Raw genomic sequence first — 15,219 nt, 5'->3', positions numbered from 1 at the left:
ACTTACTAGTAATTTTTAGATGTCTGAAATTTGTTCAGTGTTATTTTTTTTCCCTCTAACATCTGAAAGTTAAAGCATTGTGTAAACGGAAATGATCAATTAAAAACAGGATTGCTTTTTTTAAAAACATTTCTGTTGACCAATGCATGAAGTGTTAATTGTGATCTCCTTGCACACTTGCCAAGCCGTGTCAATATGGGCAGATTTTGTTTTTCTGCTTGCATGACCTCAGACACTGGAATGCAAAAAGACCATGAAGAAAACAGATTAGGAAACCGCAGTTACTTTTGACAATTAGTCATGTTTTTATAATTTAAACTGGTCATTTTATGCATTTATTCCCTTAGACCCTAAGTATGTAATTTGCCACATTATCATGTAAATGGCGATAGTTGTAAATGGGGTTTTTATCCCCAAAGGTCCGTCTTGAAGGCATTTTAGATCACAACTAGAATTAATCTAGCTAAATACAGGTTATTATGCATCTTTTTTATTAATTCTACCCAGGAACCTGTTTTTTCCTTTTACAATTTCATTTTCAGAGAAAAGACGCACTATTGTGATGTAGAAACACAATAAAATGTTGGCCTAATGGTTAGAGCAGTGCGCTTGAGAAGGTTGCAAGTACCCAGTTCGATCCCCGCAGCCTGCACTCTGGGACCCTGAGCAAGACCCTTAACCCCACACTGCTCCCCAAGGGGATGGGTCAAAATGTGGAGAGTGAATTTCCCATTGTGGGACAATTAAGGGATTTGCATTCTATTTACATAAAACTTGAGCAATTTGACAAAAAAAAACACCATGTGAAAAGGGTTTTAGTAGCACGTTGAGCATTCATCAAGAATTGGAAGGTTCCCTTTTGTAAGCTCTATTTAACACATTTGTTTCCAAGCCAATAACATGTGGAAATCTTCACCTAAGGACTTGAAATGGATTCAGGCTGGCTAATATCAGCTTAAGACTACTGCAGTTTACCAAAGACTTGTTCATGATCAACAGCCAGTCTATGATGCTTTTCGACAATCATTTCTACCCATTGTTTGTTTTAAGGTAATTTAAAATTTAATGTTGTATATGATATTTGTGATATTTACTTTGTTATTGTTGCTTATGTGTATTCTAAACTGTTTTATGATGTTAAAGACCCATCTGTTGATGTGTGTTGCTAATTTTAAAATGTTAAAGTGTTAATTTTTAGTTAACGCAAATAAACACTGCAAGCAAGTGTTTTCTTTTATGTCCAGAAACAATGGAAATGACAACACAACAGTGTAAAATATTAAAGTTAGTAGTCAGAAAGTTTGAAAGCTAAACTGTCAGGAAGCAGAGCAGTCAGACTTTTTACATACATAGGTGATACTGTAGAAAATAACCAGTGAGGAGGCCATTGTTCACCAGCGGTGGTCCCCATTCCAGCAGAATGGCATCATTCTGAATGTTTTCGGCAACCAATATGGATACTTTCCCTGGAACTGTTGAAAAGAAAAAAATATATATAAAAAAATTCAATAACTTAAATATTAATATCATTCTTTCAAATATTATTATTATAAATTAATTTATTGATGTCAATTTGAGGTTAACCATGAGTATGAGTGCAATAGAAATATATTAAATGCCAAAACTGTTATTAAGTTCTCTTTATTGTCAACAAGAGCGAAATTAAAAAGACAGTAACAAAATACCAATATCTGCAACCAAGATCTTATTCTATTTGTCTAAAAAACCCAACTCCCTCCCTGCCATAGTGCAGCTCTTTATTAAATCTGCTTTCTTCTTGACTCAGTAATGAAACTACTAAATAATGTTGTTTCATTTAGATGCTTGTGGAAAACATAAAGAGGCGGTATTTTTTTAAAGATTTCTACATCCAATTCAACAGTCTATTTTTGTGTTTTACTACTATGAGCTATTTGCTTAATTGAAACGTTTTCATTTGAAACATTTAGGAGAGAAAAACTAACTAGAGTAAAGAAAATGATTAACCTAAAGTAATACAACTTCTTATGTTTGACATGTGGGAAGAGAAAACAAATTAATCCAAACTAGGAATGAGAAAATTTCATAAAATATAAATTTCCATTTTTTTTTAAACCCTGATGTCTTGATCAAAAAAACTGGTGAAATACTGAATTATGGGCTCAACTATCGTTCTTTAGAGGGTAGAAATGTTTACTTTAATACCACTGTAAATTATATGTACAATTGCATCTAGGGAAGAAATACATCTGATATAAACATTGATTTGTTGTCACTATCTGCTGAATGAAATGTTCAGGTTTGTCTTTGACATTGTATTACTAAAACATATTTGCACATATCAATATTCAGAATATAACACTTATACAAGTTTCCTTTTTTTTTCTTCTTAAACTGTAATTATCCTGTACTGTAACAGTACTATAAAGGAGCATTTTTTACTAAATTATATTAAGCTTTTTTTCCCCTGAAGAAATAACAATTGGAGAGTTTTTGTACAACAAACAACAGTTTTAAGGAATAAAAAAAACATATTGGTTTGTTTCTCTATATAATTAGATGTACTGTATGAGTTCAGTTTACTTAATTTGTGTTTTTATTAACCAAACAGAGGCTTAAGGAAGGAAGTCAGTCTAACAGCTTAAACCTAAAGCCTTTTCTGAGAACCTGATAAGACCTTAAATTAAATAGTCTCCATGTTTAATAAGTTAAATGTACGATAAAACAATAATTTAGACTGGGGTAAATGGTATTTGAACCTTTTAATGTTTGTTGTAGCATATCGATAGATCTATATACAATACCCCCAAAAATACATTAGTTTTTTTCCCCCTCAAAGCCAGATATTAAACTTGATTTTGTTTAGTTGGGTTATTAAAACCATTTCACTTTGCTAAATGCTAAATAATAAGAAGAGATGCTTTTTACCCTTTTCAATGTCATATATTTTAATAATTTAAAGTAGTTTGCTTTTGGGCTGGGGTTAATGCTGGGATAGGTTTTAAACCAAAAACTCTTCATATTTCCCCAAAAAAGAAAACATTTTAACCTAGTATCATGGAGGTTTATTCTCTTTCCAATATTTTAGATGATCTCTTTGAATTCACATATTGTGACACACCTGCACTGTTTTCTTAAAGTAGAATACATCCCAAGTATTTAAGCAGGTAGAATCCTTTAAGTTTAAGGAATGCAAATACAATTAGAAAGTGTTTAGATAATTCTATTGCCAAAAGTGAATCAAATTGTTATGTTGTATGTCGGTTTTAAATATAAAATATATTTGATCTACTTCTCAAACTTTCTGCAATGTACAGTATGTTACCAGGCATTTAGCCCTTTATTTAAAATCAGTTTATCGTAGCATTTTAGCAACAATCATTATTCTTCTCATTTCTCTTTAGGTCCTTTTTTTAAGAGACAGAAAATCAAAAGTAAAAGCCACAATATTTATGTAAATTGTATAAATTCAAATGTCAAGCTTTTTTCTTTTTATCTATCTGAAAGCAAAACAGCACACATGTTGTATTTTATGGCTAAGTGGTCTTACCACCCTCTGGAGTATGAAAGGTCACTGGATCACTCTTAGGTCCTTTTCCCTTCTTGTTATAAACGTTAACAGTGAGTATGTACTCTGAGAAAGCTTCAAGTCCTGGCACAATGGCATCAGTCCTCTGTCCAGGGAAAGACATGCTTTCTTTACGTTCCTTTAAAACCTTTTCAGGATTCAGGAAACTTTTTGTTCTTTCCCAGTAAACCTGTGAGGTAACAACAAGCAGGGGTGAGATAGAAATAATAAAAGAACAAGAAGTAAGGAAAAAGAGTGTCTGATAATGAATCAACTAGTTAAAAAAATTTAATTTATAATTTTTTTATAATCCAAATGGTAAATGATAATACCAAAGACACTGTTGTGAAGGTTTTAATACACACAAACAACTAAAAAAAGATGCAAGTCATGTTTTATTCATGTACATTAATTCTTGACAATAAGGTCCATTGCCAAATCTTGCAAAGACATTGGATTCTAGAAATATATGCAGGAAACACAAGTTTTAAACCTTTGATGAACCCATATATAGACTAGGAATAACCCTTATAATCATTACCAAATAATCACAAAATTGACTCTACATTCCGTCTGTAAACACATTAAATGAAGCATGACCACATTGCATATAACTACACGCTTTAGTGTGGACATTGTTAGTGATGGAATTCTCTCAGGCTTTTTTAAGTGTCAATCGCATGTTTACAAAAATAAATATCAAAGAAAGAATAACAAGAGAGACTCTATGACTTTATCTCTAAAGATATAATATGAGATTTATTGTATGGAAAACAAGTAGGCAATTTGCCGAAACACGCTATGGCCGGTTTAAAGTGCTAATTCCTTCTTCGTATTGTCTTTATTTAAAAAAAAAATCATTGTTTTAAACCAACTCCACAAAAGGTGTGATGATGCTTCTACTTCTTATATAAATGCAATAATAATAGAAAGATAGAATTAATCATTATTTTCTGTAACTTATTAAATAAAAGCTCTTGAATGGAGTCAAATTGCTTTAGACAGGTCAGTTTTTAAACAAAAATTAATTCCAAAATTTTCCAAAAAGTTATGTTTAGTGCATTTGTGCTCTCTCTTCCTGCTTAATGAATACCTTATAAGTTGCCACACCACCAGACATTTCAGTAAAAAAAATATGCCAGCATAAACCTCAAATTCTTATTTACTTTTATATCAATAATATTAATATTAATAAGGTAAGCATGAGAAAAATAAATCCTTAGAAACTTACATTGTACCCGCCTAAGTGCCCTCGGACTGTGGCTGGGGGAACTGGACTCCAGCTGACTCTGAGAACAGTGGAGTTGATAACCTCCACCGCCACATTTTGCGGTGCTGCAGTGGGTACTTGAAGGAAAAGAGGGAAAAAAATATACATATGTAAAAAAAATAGTTATGATAAAAAAAAAAAAAATCTTATTGAAGATAACAAAACAAAGACTAAATAAAAGCACAGAAGTGGTGATAAGTGAGGGAAAGCCTCAATAGGCCTAAAGCACATAATGTGTCGTGATCTGTCAGCTGTAGCACAGAGTTGGAAATTTTACTTTCTTCTCTTATACAAAGGTTATCTGCCACCTGCTAGATTTAACAATGCTGTTGTTCTTGTATTTGTCAGAAAGGTCGTGGGGGGGTGGGGGGGGAGGGTCACCACTACACACTGGCACATGGTAAAAGCCTTCGACTAAAAGAGGAAAAATAAGAAAAGAACTTAACCTGACACATTTTCCCGCAGACAGTGCCAAAAGACAACTGAGGACGCAGGTGGAAACGATAGCAGAAGAGGTTCAAAGTAAGAATAAGAGAAACAATCACCAGGTGTAGGAACCTAGTTTTCACAGTTTGTTAAATCAACAGGAAACTCAGAAATAAAGAAACCGACATGACAAGATGACATATGACTCACCATCCTCTCCTGAGTAACCAGTTACAGGTTTTGGTTCTGGACCCCAGCCAAGGCTGTTCCTGCTCTGAATTTTGATCTCGTAAGGTACAAAGGTGGATGTGTTCCTCACGATGAAGGAGGGTCTTGTGACCAGGTGCTCCTGCCATTCATCTTCCACATCAAGTTTTCTGTAGGAGACCTTATACTCAAGTCCTGGACCATTGTATTCAGTAGGAGAGAGCGACTGCAAGACAAAACAGGACACGTCAAAACCATATAGTCAAGAGTACATACAGTATGCAGCTTTTTAAACTGATTATAAAAGATGACCACCGAATAAATCTTTTTGATGCAAAAATAAATCATACTGAATAGACAGCCGATGTACTATCTGGTGTAGGGCTGAAACAATCGGATTAATCATGATTAATTGATTATATAAATAATCATCAACTAAATTATTAATTAATTAATCGTTAGCTGGAGTATAGAGACTGAAACATGCCTTTAGCTGACAGAGCGACCCACTTAGAGCAGCAATTATACCAAGATAAAAAAAAAATATGTAAACATTTTGCATTTAAGATAAAAACTTTTTGGTCTGTCAATATGCTCTATCCAGAACTCCTCAAGTGGAAACGTTTTAGTGTCACCTGTAGGGTTGTCAAAAGTATCGATACTCAAAAAAGTATCGATACTGAAAGGTTGTATCCGGATACAATACTCATTTTTAAAAGTATCGATACAGTGCTACCACGAGTGGCACCTAAACAGTCATTCATCTAAAGTGCAGAATAGAGGAAAATGGACTTTCTGAACACTGTGTGATTGAATAATTCTCTGCACTTTTTAGTTTCAGACTTTTTTTGTAAGGGGTGCAGCTGCTGAGAATGATTTTTGTTTCTTAACCTGTTTGGCTAGCGTCATTGCTATGTGTGCAAAGCATAGCCAAGGAAGGAACACTTAATTTTAATTTTGTACGTTTTTTTTTATCAAGCTTGCTTAATACTGTGCACATCAAACAACCTCAAAATATTGTTCTTATTGTTTATTGTATTTATTTATTGTATTTTAGTTATTAATCAAAATATTTCTGTTGAAATTTGGACCTTTTATCCTTGTGGTATCGAAAATGGTATCGAGTATCGAATATTTTTCTTAATATCGATATCGAGTTGAAAAGTTTAGTATCGTGACAACACTAGTCACCTGGTTTGATTAAGCCTCTTTGGCTATCCAATTATTAAGCAATGAATCAAAAAAAAAACTATCGACAGAATAATCGATTTGCAAAGTAAAGTAAAGGTGCAAGAATAATATTTAATAATAATGCCATGAATGCTGTGTGGCAACGTGAGGATCAGCTATAGCTTTACTGAGTAGTTAAAAAGTCCAGTTTGCTTTAACAGCAGCTCTCGCTTCTTTGTCATTGGTGGTTTTGGAGTTCCTATTTTTCATTTTTTTATTTTTGGACTATAGTCAATGGTCTTTTGGGAAGATGTTGACTAATAGATTTCCCTCAGGCCTGTTTGCTGGCCATAAAGAATAGTTACAACATGTTGACTACAGCAGGTATTGGTATAATGTGGATGATTAATGCTGGACATTAAATCAAGCTTTTATTTCTAAGTGAAAGCTAAAAATAACCACCAACTAAAAAAGAATGCTTTGGACAGCTGAACAAAAGCTGGTTTTGGGTTCAAGTGTGGCTTAAAACTAGTGAAAGCTGTAAACATGTCCTGAATATGTCTGTATGGTTGATCTCAAAGCGGTGACTCCAGTCGCATTTGATGCCTCATGATTTTCTGCAAAACTCTTCATCTACAGTTTTTCTTCCACTAAACTTTCCCCCAAATGTCCCTGTACACAGCACCTTCGGCCTTCATTTTTATATTCATCGTACTTACATGATGAACAAAAATTATGGTCAGTATCAGTATGGTTGAGTATCAAAATGAATGAGTTTACATTTTATAACTTTAACTAACCTTTAATCATTTTCCAATTTATTGAGACAAACTCATGTTAGAGTATTTGTGAATGTTTCAAATTTAAAATCTCAATTTAAAAAAAAAAAAGATCTTACGTCCCAGCTGATGTCCATTTCATGGGGAAGGTGTCCGTGAATTTTGACGTTATCTGGGTTTCTGTCTGGTGCTTCAAAGAGAAAAATAAATGTGCATATAATTAGGTTGCAAAGAAGAGAATCTATTGTTGAAGATATTTTTTTATATTTGCTGTGATTCACTTGTATTACACAAAGTTAAAATGCAAGATGGAAATATTTGCTCATGCTGTAAACGTTTTTACACTTCTCACTGTAGGGTGACATGCTCAAAGACAAACACTTTGAAAATCGACAGATTACCTCCCAAAAGCATGCTAATAAAATCAAGTGAGTCTTACCAGCAGGGGGTGTTTTGAGTCTCTCTGTGGGCTCACTAGGTGGTCCAGGTCCAATGGCATTAACAGCATAAACTCTGAACTGATAGTTAAGGTCTCCATGAAGAAAGAGCTCGGCTGTTGCCTGGTTACCAACCACTTTCTGCAGCTCCTTCCACCTGCCAGGCTCCCACTGGTCCTCCTCATACTCCACCACAAATTCTACGCACGAGAGAGGAGGATCAGTCATATTTAATCATCACCTTACTGAAAAATGTAAATACTGTCAGATAAGACTTTAATTGCCATTTATACAGAAAGAAGGGTTAGTTTAAGTAAGAAGCTTAAAAATAATGTCAAATGCAACTCGACCGATAAACTGACAGAAATCTTTTACAATGACATAAAGAGCAAAGTTTGAAGTTATGACATAACTCAGATAAAGAGATTTAATTTCTTTGTGCTACCTTTATTCATTCTTTTCTTAACAGAAAGATCCAGACAGTCTACATAAAGAGTTAAGAATATAAAAGACACTGAAAAACAGAAAGAAGCTTCCCCTGCTCAGCATGTCTTATATTGGTCAAAAAAGTCAAATGAAAAGCAAGAAGCCTTCCTTAAACTACAAATGAAAGGAGGTCCATATGTAGGTAAAAGGATAAAAAGAAATGTTGTGATGTGTGAGAACACATTAAACCTTGTGAACTCGATACATCCTTGAAGATGCAATTCTTTTTAACATCTGAAATAGGAAACATACTCATTTTTTACAAGTCTGCAAAAACATTGACAACTCAGACTCTTATATTCTAACTAAATCAGCTCTTCTATTAAGCTTTACTGAAGAATCAATCATGCTGTGGTTTGTTTTGGTGAATTTTTTTTTTTTTTTTTACACAGGTGTATGTAATATTCTCTCATTGAATAACATTCTTCAGAGCATGATAAAAGAGCGGAAATAGTCTAAAGCCTCCTTTATTTAAGTCTTCAACCAGAAGTGTGGCTTTTCCATCTTAAAAAGCATGTTAGTGTTCGACTTTAAGCAAAACCTGCTGGAAAACCTAGAGTGTGAAAGTGGCTTCGGGTTATCAAGTGGACTCTTTGTTCAAGCAAAAAAATCTCACAAGAGTTTGGTTTTCAAAGAGTACGATTTTGGTCCTCCTCCTGAATTAAAGTCATCTTTGGCAGGAAGCTATGATTAGCCCATCATAGTTTCACCACTCCTGTCTCTGTTCCACCAAAGGGCTAATTCCAACAAGCAGAGACTCATTCAGTGACTGTTACGTTTTGCTGCTTGTGCAACTTCTTACCTATTGTGTAAGAGACCAGAAAACAATGGTAAGCTAACCAGGGCAAACTGCTAATGCTGCCAACACTAGATTCACATGAATGCACAACACACAATTTAAAGGCTCTTGCATACCCTTGCAAGAAAAATGGGTATTAGAAGGGGTCCAAATAAGCTTTATTTCATTATTTCTCTCTAAAAAGGATTGCAAAAAATGTAAAAACTATTTTAGGAGGATGGTATATACCGGGTTATGACTAATATAAATGCATTATAGTGTATCTGCATTAAGTTTAAAAAGGACTTAAATAGCGGTTGGGAAATTCTGCATGATTAATTAATTTGCAGTCAAGCATTTTTCTATAAAAAATATCTTAACAGTAAGACTTTTGCATAAAAATCACTACATTTGTGGAAATCTGAAAAAAGAAGCCTGTTAGAGTAGCAGTCCATAAAAAATCATGGCTCTATTGGGAGTAAAAGATTCCAGAGGTCCCAAACACTTAAAAAATAAATCTAGTCAAACATAAAGTAAACTTAGCCATCAGATGTGGTTGAAAAAAGAAAAAAATCATCTCGACATATCAACCGTTTATTTGTAGATGAAGAGAGCTCAGGGCAGAATCACTGAAACAGGTCAGCAGATAACTGCATAGAGGCATCCAAATGGCTCTCTGCTTCCCCTGATACCAACTATATTTCTTCCCTTAAGAAGATAGATGCACCCTGAGCTGCAGTAGATAGAACTGTTAGGTTTCCACATCTGCTGAAGTGACTATCTATTTATGATCGAGGACTGTTTTATCTGTTATTTAGCTGTTTGTCCTTTTGTTGACAACTTCAGCTGTCAAGGAGCTATAAAGTGCAACCATCTCTGTGTAGATCAGACCAGAAGTGAGACATTGAATTTTTCTTTATTTTTCGGCTGCTTTCAATTCTTACAACAGTTAATGTGCAATGTTGATTATCACCAATTTCCTTTTCTAACTATAGTCATACATTTGCACATTTTTCTTATTTTCAATTTACACTTCCAAAAAAAATTATTTTTTCTAATTTTCTGTCCAATCATTAAAGACTCCACTCTTTGACTCCAGAATTTAAGTATGATTGTTTAATTTACTGTACAGCTTCTGTTTAGCCTCTGAACTATAGGACTATTTCACAATTTTGCTTAAGAATTCTAGAATGTATATGATCATCTCTAGTAAGAAATCTGAGATATTTGTTAAAGTGTTCAGTTCTTAGAAATGTTATTGCTAATGTTTTCTTTTTCCTTTGAGTCCTCCTTAGATTAAGAGTAAAGTCAATACCAGAATAAAATGTTGAGATAAAGGATTTAAATCAAGGTCACTGTACAAAAATAATTTGTGAAAAACACTAAGCTTTCATTTAAACTGTGATTTTTAAAGCCAGTACATGTTTTTTTATATTTAGATCGACTTATTGCATGGTCAGATTTTGTTTTCAGCTATTTTTTTAAGGCATGCATTGTTGTTTCTGAACCATGCTAAATATGCTAAATAGAACAAAGCAAAATAAAAGATCATCTTAGTTTAAGTGTTTATACGATTTGAAAGAGTCCCAGCTTTAATTTGAAAGTTAAAACAAATTACATTATTGTTTTTATGCACTGCTGTTTCTAGAGCCAGAGCAGGAATATTTAAAAAAAAAAGCAGAGTCAAAGCAATAAAACCATAATAGCTCGAAATTATCAGTAAGATGCATTTTCATAAGTCATACGATGATTGTTTATTATTGAGAAACAACTTGCTTTTAAACATTGACGGTTTAATGTTACATGCTGGTCCTAAACAATCCAACACTTATTATTGAGGAGGGAAAAAAGCTGTTAATGATTTTGTAAAAATATCTCACTTAATTTAGAAAAATTGAATTCTTAGCTGTCTTAAAATGTACCTAAATTTTAACATTTTGCAATTTTTCATCATAACAGAAAAATATTGTTAAATAGCTTTACTTTGCAAGTTAATTTACAGTTGATCAAGTAGGTTAAGCACTAGCAGTTAGTTATTGTACCGTTAATTAAATTCCAATTTAACAGCATGTTGCTATAATTTTTTAAAGCCGTTGGGAAAAATAATTCTGTAGTCCTGCGATTATCTCTGAGAATCTTTATGGAGACAGTTTGCTGCTCTGTTTTTAGGGGACCCATTTTTGAGGGGCATGATTATTTTTTTTGGGCTTATCTTTAGACAAAACTCATTCTCCTGCTTCATTCCTCGGGCTCAGAGGGCAAGATTATGTTTATCTCCTGAACTGCTTTGTATGTGTTATTATTAAACTACTGAAATGTCACACAGTAGCCTATTTTAAACTTGAAAAAGATGCTAAAATTGGTAAAGAGAGCTGTGTGAGTTAAGGTCAGGTTTTTCTCCAGTGTATATTGCATACCATTTTCATCCCTTTTATAACTGAGGTACTGCACCTACAGCTCCAAATAACTAGCTATTTTACATTTTTATACTTTGCCAATGCCGTTGTGCTGCTCTTTTGTTTTATGTTTTACATGAACTCATCATTTATGAGGAAACCAGTCAAACACTGCAGTTTCTTTTCTGTTTGCTAGCTCCCCTTTCCGCCTTTTCTTTTCCTTTAATAACACTTTGTAATAGACTTGTGTGAAAGGTATACTGTGATAAATTTTTTTATACTGCTTCTTAATCCATGTTATTGCAGCTGGTTTTCTTCTGGATTACTCTGTTGTTGCATCTATTTTATTTAAATATATGTACTGATAATTAGTAATTTATGATAAAACTAATACTTAACCTTAAAGAATAAGTCCTTCTGTCCTGTGAATGAAAAAAAAAATTGATTGAATCTGTAATATATTGTTTGTACATCTTTAAGGATTGATGTAATTTCATACATTTCACTATTTTAGTAAACCGATTATGCACATTCTGGAAAACACAATAAAAACTAAACAGTTTAATGTAATTTATTGCCATTTTACTGTAACTTTACTGTAATTCAATTTACAGTAAAATACTGTTTAAATAAATTACAGTAAATTAAGTGTTAAAAAAGGAAATTACTGGAGTCCCTGATGTACAGTAAGTAATTTACATTTTTTCCACAGTAAAATCTTAAATCTACAAAATCCTTACAGTGCATATTATGTTGTGAGATACTCTTTGCTGCTACTGTGTTGCTGAAACTCACTTTCTGCAATTGTTAATTTGATCTGTCATTCCTTTAATTTAAGTTATGCATATTGACTCATTATTGATGGTAAGAGAAAATTTAACAGAAGTTTTCTTTTGTTCAGTTTTTAATGCAGTTAAACAATTTTTGGGGTTATTTGGGAGAACTCCAGGAAGATCAGAAGAAGCTTTTTAATAACCAAATCCTTTTACAGTATATCGTCTATGATAAATGATGGAAAAAAGCCTTAAATGTTCATTTCATTTGAAAAACGGTTTAGTGCATCTGGGATGTTTTGAAAAAAACAATGTTTCTAAGTAACTTTGTTTTCAGAAATTGAACCATTAATTGACTTGCTGATTGACTTGAACAGTTGTAACATTCCATTCAACTTTTCATGTTTAACCTCACACTCACTATGTCCTGATTGTTTTTTGTTTTATAACCTACAAACAGGAAAAGGTCCTTTCTATTCTCCTCTGCCTGTATCTTCTCTACAAAGCAATCATACCTGCAATCATTGTGAAATAGCTTGGCAGCTTTAGGGCGTGCAAAATTAGTTCACTTGGCTCCTTTAAACTCTTACCACAGCAACACAAAATCTTCATCAAAATACGGTGGCTTAGAGCATTTGCGCAAGGTAAATAGATTACCAACCTATTGCAGGTGCATTTTTTTGTTTCCATAGACCAATTGGCACTTCTCATTCTTGACTATAGTAAAGCAAGTCCTTTATATAAAATAATAGCTCAATAAGAAATAAAGGTGCTTAGCTCCAATTGCAAAATGTTGACAAAGTATTTCCAATTTAGATGTTGCTATATATGAAATATTCTGTGAAAATCCATTGTGATTCAAATGCACCTGTACTTAATTAGTTCTAAAAGCACTTTGAGGCAAATTTGTTACCAACAGCCTTCAAGGGACCATTTCCAGAAAATTTCCATAGCAAAATCTTTTTCTTGATTTTGACAAAATGTTTACCTGTGACAGAGCTGTTGTGATCACTCCCTGGTATCCAGGACAGAGTAACATTCCTCGAATCCTGATCAGATATCTTTAAACTCATAGGAGCATCTGGGACATCTGTGAAGAAAGAGGGATATTGGTTTATGTATCTGAGATTTATTGAAACAAATAAATAATTTCATAGGGAAGGACACAAACTATGGAGTCATACCTAGTACAGTTAGAAAGGCAGAAGCTTTATCCTCATCAAGACTTGTCCGTACAATGCAGGTATACATTCCCTGATCATTGAGGTTCACATTCATGATCTGAAGCAGGTCACCTTCCACAATGTATCTGTGTCAAATAAGATTATTTATTTATGTAAACGGGACGAGTATAGAAGATTAGTTCTGATAAATTCCTATTACTCAAAACCTTATTGCGAAATACCATAATGTATTATAAATACAATTATAACCATAATGTATTATCAATTGCAGATATGGAATTTTGTTTAAAAATGGAAAGCAGCTAATAAAAACACTTGACATATTACTGATAACAACACAAAACATATTCTCAATAAATGAATGCCTCCAATAAAAAATACATAAAATGTTTTTATATTTTATCATTGGTGGGACTATCGATTTCTTGAAATGATTTGTGCCTGAAGCCTTGTTTTTACTCTATACTTTTATTTATTTTACTTTATATTAATATTTTAAAGTTCACCAGGTTTTCTAGCAACATTACACAACATTAGACATGTTGGAAGACCAGTGGACTGCTATGGGGTCCTTCCATTTCCAAACTTCCTTTGGAACCTTGTTAGCATTTATAGCATCAAAAACTGATCTGAAAGACCATTGAATTTATGCGAGAATTTAGGGGTTTCCATTAAACGGAAAATTAGTCATCTTGATTGTGGCAGTTCTTTCCCCAGACCTAAACTCTGTAGAAATTGCATGGGTGGGACAAAGATAGGAGAACATGGATGGGTATCAGGTCTACCTCTAGAGCAAGTTCTAACCATTAATTCAGGTGGAAAAAGCCAGTTAAATGACCCCCACCTCCTGAGCCACCATCGCCTCCGTCAGAAGCTACAGATCACATCCTAACTAAATCTTCTAACAACTATAGAGTCTGACTGCTAAAGGCACTTACACATTTCCTTACCAACCTATGACAGATTGGTTGATTAAGGTCATCAGTAGGCAGATAAAATTTTCTTTTAAGCCACATCACATTTGATTGATAAGAGTGATTAGATCAGAATGATGAATAGCTGCGTAGGGAACAGGGTTATTTTGTTATTCTCCATAATGAGCATGAGATAAGGGAAAAAGACAGGGCTGCAGAATATTGTGTCGATTCATATGATATATCTCTTACTTAATTATTTAACATTTTGTGTTGTCCAGCAGCCCCGTTCAACAATTGGCACCTTTGGAAACTATGTACAGTATGAGGCCTATATAACGATCACTATATACTCTCCAACCCTGAGAGACGCTATCAATGGAAAATAATCCTTTTAGTTTTAGGCATTAGAGATTTTATCAAAAACAAGTAGTATTTGACTTAAGATTTTTTTACCTAACTGAACCAATGTACTTCTTAAGGTTATTCATATTGTTTGTATATTCTGTATTTATGCATAAATATAGAATACTTTTTTGTTTTTAGACTTAGACTTCTTTATTTGTCATTTTGTATGCACAGAGTGCATACAGAACGAAATTGCCTTACATACAGCTTATGAACATTGCATTGATATTTCAAATGGCACGAGTTAGACAAAAAGTGCAGCAGTGTTCAAAGTGTAAAACAGTGCAGAGGATAAAGACAGTTATTGAGAATAGAAATGAGATTAACTTAAAGGGCTAAAAGTTAAACGTTCAGCAGCATTTGATGCTTTTGATTTTCAATTCGTTAAGATAACAGAAGACCAATAAAATGTTGTTTGTGAGATGTCTTTGATTAGCACATTGC

General features: G+C 33.4%; 1 protein-coding gene across 4 annotated transcripts in view; it reads right to left on the bottom strand.

The window, feature by feature from the left end:
• Positions 1–15,219, bottom strand: part of LOC107086899 (neural cell adhesion molecule L1-like protein) — an 81,673-nt gene that overhangs the window by 24,959 nt on the left and 41,495 nt on the right. For all 4 annotated transcript variants that reach the window (XM_015378165.1, XM_015378168.1, XM_015378167.1 and 1 more), the window contains exons 15-22: positions 13,454–13,578; positions 13,258–13,359; positions 7,839–8,036; positions 7,519–7,589; positions 5,454–5,676; positions 4,779–4,894; positions 3,530–3,737; positions 1,350–1,472 (exon numbers count right to left, since the gene is read on the bottom strand). In XM_015378165.1, the coding sequence (XP_015233651.1) occupies positions 1,350–1,472; positions 3,530–3,737; positions 4,779–4,894; positions 5,454–5,676; positions 7,519–7,589; positions 7,839–8,036; positions 13,258–13,359; positions 13,454–13,578 (1,166 nt within the window). The remainder of the gene's footprint in view (positions 1–1,349; positions 1,473–3,529; positions 3,738–4,778; positions 4,895–5,453; positions 5,677–7,518; positions 7,590–7,838; positions 8,037–13,257; positions 13,360–13,453; positions 13,579–15,219) is intronic.

This window comes from Cyprinodon variegatus, unplaced genomic scaffold (genome assembly GCF_000732505.1).
Source record: "Cyprinodon variegatus isolate N-32 unplaced genomic scaffold, C_variegatus-1.0 Scaffold165, whole genome shotgun sequence".
Taxonomy (NCBI): domain Eukaryota; kingdom Metazoa; phylum Chordata; class Actinopteri; order Cyprinodontiformes; family Cyprinodontidae; genus Cyprinodon; species Cyprinodon variegatus.
The sequence above is the reverse complement of the archived record's forward strand: the minus strand, read 5'-3'. Positions and strand labels throughout refer to the sequence as shown.